Source organism: Miscanthus floridulus, chromosome 7 (assembly GCF_019320115.1).
Source record: "Miscanthus floridulus cultivar M001 chromosome 7, ASM1932011v1, whole genome shotgun sequence".
NCBI classification, from domain to species: Eukaryota; Viridiplantae; Streptophyta; class Magnoliopsida; order Poales; family Poaceae; genus Miscanthus; species Miscanthus floridulus.
This window is the reverse complement of record NC_089586.1, coordinates 22,467,631-22,475,634: the sequence shown is the minus strand read 5'-3', so window position 1 is coordinate 22,475,634 and position 8,004 is coordinate 22,467,631. Positions and strand designations below refer to the sequence as shown.

Below are 8,004 nucleotides of genomic sequence, written 5' to 3'. Positions count from 1 at the left end.
CATTGGCGAGGAACTCGTACTAGATCCGCCAATGCCACCGCTCAATTTGTCACAGGTGCTCCTCTTCCCCCCTCTCTTCTGTCACATACACATAGGGGGCTTTGTCGTGCCACAACTGTGCGGTGGCAAGCTCGCTACCCCAATTCACTGTTAGGAATGTTATTCTACCATAACCAACGACCGCCAAATAGGGGAGAAGGATATATCCCCTTCATCTGAGAGAGAGCTGAGTTTGATTAATCACCTAAAAAATAAGTATTGGGGATCTATTAACGCTAATTAGGGTTACACACAAGTAAGGGCTAGCACACCTAAGGCCGCACACATCTTAGCATGCATGGAGAGGGGTCCAAACAGCGAGGCTGATTAGCAAGTTGGTCGGGCGATGTAGACGCCTGTTCTTCACTTGAAAAGCTCACGAGTCGCGAACACCTCCTGAGAAGACTCATCAGGGAGGAGCACAATGATGTTGCTCTAGGATTGGCAAGGCCACCTAGAAACGCCAAGGAATCCTATCGAGAGAGGCGCGGGAGAACAGAATGTTTAGAAGAGCTAAGTTAGGGTAAATAATAGTAGATTGATTTTTGACTAATTGAACCTTAACTGTTTGTGATCCTCTTATCAATAGGCAACATTCCAAATCATGATCTACATGTTTACTATGAGAGATTGAAGGAGTTTGGATTGAGTTCGGAATGAATTGGGCCCAAATAGACAAAATCGACCTGGGCCGGTTTGTAAAGAGCCACACGGGAAGGCTAGACAAACTGTCCGGTTTGGAAAACTGGCTTGGGCTTGTTTTGTCTGTAAATTTGATTCCTAAGACCGTCTCCGACAAAAAACCCATATGGACACCAAAACCCAAAATGGGTAGCCAGAGATCCAAAATCAGTCTCCAACAGAGTACCTATACGGGAGCCCTATTTTGGGTTGCCTGAGAGGCACAACCCAAATATGAGCATCCTCTCTCTTGGAAACTCATTTGCAGAAAGAATTCTCTTTTAGGTCTTGTTGTTGGAGAAGATGCCGAATATATATTGAACCTTTTGTCTGTAGCGCTACCAAATGACGAATATGTCTTTTATTTTAGGTGTTGTTGTTGGAAATAGCCTAAGATCGAATGCAACCTCCTCTGTTTTTTTTCCTGTTGACTCTGAGGTCAGATCATGGAGCATTGGAACAGTTGGTGCGAGTGAGAGTGAAGGTGCTACTGCTACGAATCTTCAGTTTGGAATTTTTGAATCTGTTTAGCGCAACGGCCGTTTGGTCTTTCAATTGCGTCCTATTCTATTCGTTTCCCAGATCTCCTCTCCCCCACTTGCGGGTTTGCAGTAGAAGCGCAAAACGGCGGCCAAAGCCATGTCCCCCCATCTCTCCCATCACCGTCGCCCCCAAATTTCAAATTCCCGCACGCTCCTCCTCCGCTCCCCCAATCTCACCTAGTCACCTCCTCGCCGAAACCCTATCAGCCGCCGCCGCCTCCGCCGCCATGGGGGGCTCGCACAGCCGCGAGGACCTCGACCTATCCGACTCCGACTCCGAGGACGCCGAGTCCCGGGCCTCCGACAACTCCGACTACGGCACGCCTACCCCGGCCTCCGCCTCCTCCAAGTTGGCCAGCGGCGGAGGGGCGGCGGCCACCCCCACCTCCATCGACGCCATCGACCGCCACCTCTGCCAGCTCCACCTCAAGTACAACGAGCCCATCTCCCCGAACCCTAGCCCCGGGCCCACCCCCACCCCCAGCGCCAACCCCACCGCGCTCAACGCCGTCAAGCTCTACCTCCACATCGGCGGCTCCTCCCCCGCCGCCAAGTGGATCATCTCCGACCGCCTCGCCGCCGCCTCCTTCGTGCGCACCGGCGACGACGAGGACGACGACGCGCCCGCCCGCGGGCCGTGGTGCCTCGTCGTGGGCTCGAAGATCCGGGCCAGGGTCGGGCCCGAGCTGCAGCTCAAGACCTTCCCCGCGCAGCGCCGCGTGGATTTCGTCGCCGACGGCGTATGGGCCCTCAAGTTCCTCCACGCCAACGGCTTCGGCGACTTCTGCGCGAAGTACCACAGCTGTATGTTTGAGAACAGCTACGGCGTCGCAGCGACGGAGGAGGGCCGCGCCAAGGTGTTCGGGAAGGACTTCGCGGCGTGGGCGCGCCCGGAGGACGGCGACGAGTCCATATGGGAGGACGCCACGGACGGCTTCTCTCCGGGTCCCAAGGGCAGCCCGATGCCTCCGCAGACACCAGTACTGAAGTCTGTGTTGGAGGATCTGCATGAGTTTGAGGAGCCCGTTGAGGAAGGGAGTGGAATCAAGAGTCTTGCGCTTGGCGCACTGGATAACAGTTTCCTCGTTGGAGACAAAGGGATTGAGGTTGTGAGGAATTTCGAGCATGGGATACACGGCAAGGGCATGTCGGTGAAGTTTTCTGGAGGGAGCACAAACTTCTCGACACCGAAAAAGGCTCTTCTTATGCGGGCTGAGACTAACATGCTCCTAATGAGCCCAGCCACTGATGGAAAGCCACACGCCAAGGGGGTGCATCAATTTGATATTGAGACTGGGAAAGTGGTTTCAGAATGGAAGTTTGAGAAAGATGGAGCAGACATTAATATGAGGGATATCACGAACGATAGCAAAGGGGCTCAGCTAGATCCATCCGAGTCCACCTTCTTGGGACTGGATGACAACCGGTTGTGCCGGTGGGATATGAGAGACCGGAGGGGCATTGTGCAGAACTTGGCAAGTGCAACTGAATCGCCAGTATTGCAATGGACACAGGGGCATCAGTTTTCCCGGGGCACAAACTTTCAGTGCTTTGCTTCAACTGGTGACGGTTCGATTGTTGTTGGATCATTAGATGGGAAGATCCGCTTGTATTCTAAGGGCTCTATGAGGATGGCAAAAACGGCCTTTCCTGGGTTGGGTTCACCCATTACCCATGTCGACGTGACATATGATGGGAAGTGGATTCTAGGGACAACAGACACATACCTGATTCTTATATGCACCATCTTCATTGACAAAGATGGAAAGGAGAAGAATGGATTCAGTGGGAGAATGGGCAACCGAATTGCTGCTCCGAGGCTGCTGAAGCTCAACCCACTGGACTCTCATCTAGCAGGGGCAAACAACAGGTTCAGGGAGGGCAGATTCTCTTGGGTGAGTATATATTGCCACTTTTTATTATGGAATTTTGTTCAGATTTACCACTGTACACCATACAGAAGATTATGCACTTCTTCTGTAGCATTTTGGCATTCTGTGTGATCAAAACTGACAGCATTGGTTAAGCTGCTATATTTAGTGATCTCCAATTATCAATTTATATGGTCAGTTGCTTCATCATGTAGTATAGATCATGTAGAAGTGGTTCAATTGTATATTGGTGGCAGATCATGTTATGTGGCTTTTGCTTATAATGTTTGGGCTTTTCCCCCTGTTTAATTTCATTACATCCTTAATTTTTAATACATGTCTTCTGCCGTTTCACAGTTGTGTGCCACTGGTTTGTTAATGTTAAACATTGATTACTCTAGGATGCCTTGACCGATGTATGTCAGTTGCTTCTAAGGGGTGTTTCCTTTTATAGTCCTACAAACGCTTACTAATTTTCACTTGTTATGAAAATTGAGTATGCTAGAAAAATAGTGTGATGTTGTATAATACCGTTAAAGACATTCAGTTCACTTTTGATTTTAGTATCATTTAGATCACCATTATCAAACTAGTAGAGTCATGTATCTACTACGTACAAGTTTATCTACCTTTTCATTGATGTTGTTTCTAAAAAATCTTGTTTCTTGATGGAGTTTAATGCTGAGCACCTAGGATCGACGATCCAGATTTGATGCTGATAACCTGCGCATGCATGTGATGCACGTATTGTTAAGAAAGCACCTATGCTTGTACCATTTGGATGCGGTTCAGTGGTGCATGTTGTTTGAGCTGTTTTGAAACTATTAATGTGCCGTGAACTTTAATATTTATGGTTCTAAGATAAACTAGAAAGTTTATGCTAATGAAAATAGCTGTATCAAGTACATCTTGAATCAGCTGGAGTGATGCACATATTGTTAAGAAACCACCTTCTATGCTTCCTTGTACCATTTGGATGCAGTTCAGTGGTGCATGTTGTTTGACCTGTTTTGAACTTAGAAAATTTATGGTGTGAATGTTAACATGTATTCGTGATATGCTGTGAATGTTAATATTTATGGTTCTAAGATAAACTAGAAAATTTATGCTAATGAAATATTGCTGTATCTAGTACATCTTGAATCAGCTGCAGTGATCTCTGTCTCTGCCTGCAGGGACTACAATCAAATGGTTAATAAAAACCCATTACTCACCAGCATGAGCGGACATGTGCATTCGCTGACATTTGAGACCTCATCTATTATCTGATGATTACGCAGGTGACAGAAAATGGGAAGCAGGAGCGGCATCTCGTGGCCACTGTGGGAAAGTACAGCGTGGTGTGGAACTTCCTGCAGGTGAAGAACAGCCACCACGAGTGCTACCAGTACCAGGAGGGGCTTAAGAGCTGCTATTGCTACAAGGTGATCCCCAAGGACGAGTCAATTGTGGCCAGCCGCTTTATGCATGACAGGTATTTGGTCGGCGACTCCCCAGAGGCTCCACTGGTGGTGGCCACGCCCATGAAGGTCACCTCCTTGAGTATATCAAGCAGGCACTAGCTCCGTGCTGCTGCTGGTCCTCTCCATCATTGCTGGGGTCGGTTGATTGCTTCTTATGTGGGGTGTAACTCACACTAACAGATGAAATCTGTTTTCGTTTTCTTTTCTTGGTAGACTTTTAGCGGTTAAGCTTAGTGACTACCTCGTCATGGTTTGTTGGAAGACCGAAATCTATGTTCGTTGACCAAAACTTTGTGCTTGTTTTTTATATATTGTGGCTCTCTTCGTGCTGTTAGTCACGTTCTGTTGATTCATTCCAAAATCCATCGTTGTGTATGAACCCAGCTAGGAAAAGAAATCTATCTAGAATTGATGTAAGGGCACCTTCAATCGTAATTTCTGAGCTAGTTCTAAGCATAATATTTCATGTTTTAATAGAAGCGCAGTATTTTATATTTTATAATAGAAGAGAGAGAAAATATCTCTTAATCAAGAGTTAGTCTTATACTCGTATTTCAAAATCATGCATAGTTATTCATATTATGAGTTATGTACTAAAAACTAGATAACTTCTTCAATAGTATTTAGAGCCATCAAGTATCTCCTAAGGGTGATGGTGCCCTGAGCGTCGATCCTCGTTGGGTTCAGCAGGAACGGAAAGGTAAGCAATTGGACGATGGAAGTGAATTTATCGAAACTCGAAGCCTCAGATAAAGTTAGTGGTTCGCAGTCTCTTAGTTTTGGCACCTTTTGTACGAAAATCACATTCAGATTGCTACCGCTGTACTAACAACGCCAGAAACCTGCAAGTAACCGCGAAAAGCAAATTATGAACGATGCCGCACCACAAAGGAATCGAGAAGATATGGTAGCCATTCAATTTTGTCACCCGCTAATTCACGGAAGCCTATTCGGCATCAGGTACAGAAGAGTTCCAGGTCTACCACACGTCCTCAATCAAAAGAAAAAGATAAGAGAGTTCTCCTTAACAACATAAGTCCTAAACGGATTGCTTTACTGATATCAGGGCTGAAAATGGTGCTGCCTCCAAGGTAGTGACGCCATTGTCCACTCCTTCCGCCCGCAGCCTGCATCAGAGACAACAAAACAACGTTAGAAATGATCAAGCTGTTTCAAACAGAACAGGAGATGTTCATTAAAGCAAGGTCATGGACGAGAAATTTGGGGCTGCGAGTTTCAGCTGATAATGGTGTCAATCAGGTCACAGAACAAACACATCCATTTTTCATGGGAAAATTGTAAACCAAGATCGTGATTACATTGTACATAAGTAACCCAGCATCGTTTTATCACATTTGTTGGGAGTAGGTAATAGAAGAAACCATCAAACTCCAGAAACACAGAGCATTGGTGGATTGAACACAAAAACTGGTCATCTCAGTAATCCATAAAATCCCGCATTTAGGAAATACAGAATGCAAAGTCATTCAGGGGACATTATGCAAAACTACTACTGTACCATATTGAATATCCAATCCCCACTGTGCCAACCACACATAGGAGCATCCAAACCTTGGCTTACAATGGAAGGTTACAGATCTCAGTTGTTAAAGGCTTGAAATTCATATTCCATATTCAGATCAAGTACTGTTTGCAAATATATCTGAAAATTATGCAGGAAGCCCAAACACAAAGCACTTCACATATTTCATTGTTTATCTCTATCATCAGAAGTTCATATTCTGCTTAATCAAACCCGGATGATCTAAAAGAAACCCAGACTTGCCATAGGCCCTGTTCGCTTATACTGATACTTATGCTGAAATGTTACGAGAGGAAAACACTGCTTGTTCGCTGAAAAGTACTATTGAAGTAGCTAACAAATGGGCTACTTTGTGTTTTTGTTTTTTAATACGGATAGCAACAAAAACATAGTGTAAAAAGCATAAACAGGCTAAGCATAGTACCAATCAAGCAGATCTACACTGCGTGACTAGATGTCAATTGAATTATCACACAGCAACAGTGAATAAGAAATGTCCACAGGCATGGTTCTACATGCAAAGAAATGCTGTCCGAACATATTAACAACTGCCTTCTCTCAATTTTTGTTTTAAAAAAAAAACACTGTATCTACCACGGTTAAATGATGCCCTATAGACGCATGAATTCAATGATGTCACAGTTTTAAGGGAACACCCGGTAAAAAAATGATAACTGGCTTCCAAACCAAGCTACTAGTAGAGTCTAAAAAATATCATCCATTATAGTAGTACCCAATCCGTTCCAAATTATAAGACGTTTTGGCTTTTCTAGATTCATTACTTTTGCTACACACTTAGATATACACTATGTCTACATGCATAGTAAAAGCAATGTATCTATAAAAGCTAAAACGTCTTATAATTTGAAACGGATGGAGTATATGAGAATCCTTGAGGATATTAGATCTCACAACCACTACTAATAGTCACTGTACCATTAACGACAACAGCTAAACATCTACGCTGAATTCCCACCCAGCTAATCTCCAATCACCTAATCGAAATTCCCAGTCCCACACAAACCAATCTCGGCAGAACAATTCACACAACAAGATGTAACAGTAACGAATTGTCCTAAGCATGTGGCTCGATCCAAGAGATCTACCGAATTGCACACATCCAGTGGAAACCAGGCCAGGGGGGATAGACGTGGCTGGAAAGTATACCTGAGGGGAACGGATCAGCCGGAGCTGACGATGATGTTGTTGATGGGGATGAAGATGAGCTTGACGAAGAAGCCGACGAATCCCATGACGACGAAGCCGATCGCAGTCCGCGCGGCGACCTTGGTGAACTCTGTGCGAATCGAACCGAATCGAAGCCGCGGCCCGTCAGATTCGGTCCGATCTCGGAGCCAGTAACATACGGGGGCATGGGGATCTGGGGTTTAGCAGTTACCCTTGCGGTCGGGCTTGTGGCAGCGCTTGACGAGGCGGATGCTGTCCTTGGCGAACTCCCGGAGCGGGTCGACCACCGAGTCAACGGCGTCCATGGCGGCGCCGGGGGGGGGGGGGGGGGGGGGGGGGGGGGGGTTTGTTGGGGGCGCTCTGCGCTTGCTTTGAGACGACGACGCGGTGGTGGCTTTGCGCGTGCTTTTGCCTTCACGAGGCGGAGGCGTCCCTCACTTTATGCAAGCCTGGACGTGTCGGAATTCGGTTTCCGCGTCACACTTCGCGACAACGGCCCATTTGGAGCTGTAGGAGGCCCAAGGCACTGCGATAAATTAAGCCCAATGAACGAAAGCTCGTCCTGGAGTGCTGAAATTTGGCAGCCCAAGGTTCGTTTTCTTTCCCAAGTTTACTAGAAAAAAATGGCGCGGCCTTTGGCGCACCTTACTTCTTCAGCGTGGGGATGGAGGGTGAAG

The 8,004-nt window shown here is 46.6% G+C and overlaps 1 protein-coding gene across 1 annotated transcript; it reads left to right on the top strand.

Annotated features, from left to right (window-relative positions):
• The first annotated feature begins 1,344 nt into the window (after positions 1-1,344).
• LOC136462815 (protein CYPRO4-like) lies at positions 1,345-4,940 on the top strand. The gene is made up of 2 exons (XM_066461864.1): positions 1,345-3,157; positions 4,414-4,940. Exons 1-2 carry the CDS (start codon positions 1,490-1,492, stop codon positions 4,693-4,695), a joined length of 1,950 nt encoding a protein of 649 aa, XP_066317961.1. The 5' UTR covers positions 1,345-1,489; the 3' UTR covers positions 4,696-4,940.
• Positions 4,941-8,004: the final 3,064 nt, after the last annotated feature.

What these genes read in the sequence shown, in the direction of transcription:
- LOC136462815 (XM_066461864.1), top strand. Translation starts at nt 1,490, where the DNA reads ATGGGGGGCTCGCACAGCCGCGAGGACCTCGACCTATCCGACTCCGAC. An exon ending in GGGAGGGCAGATTCTCTTGG is followed by an intron (nt 3,158 to 4,413) that starts GTGAGTATATAT and finishes ATGATTACGCAG; the next exon opens with GTGACAGAAAATGGGAAGCA.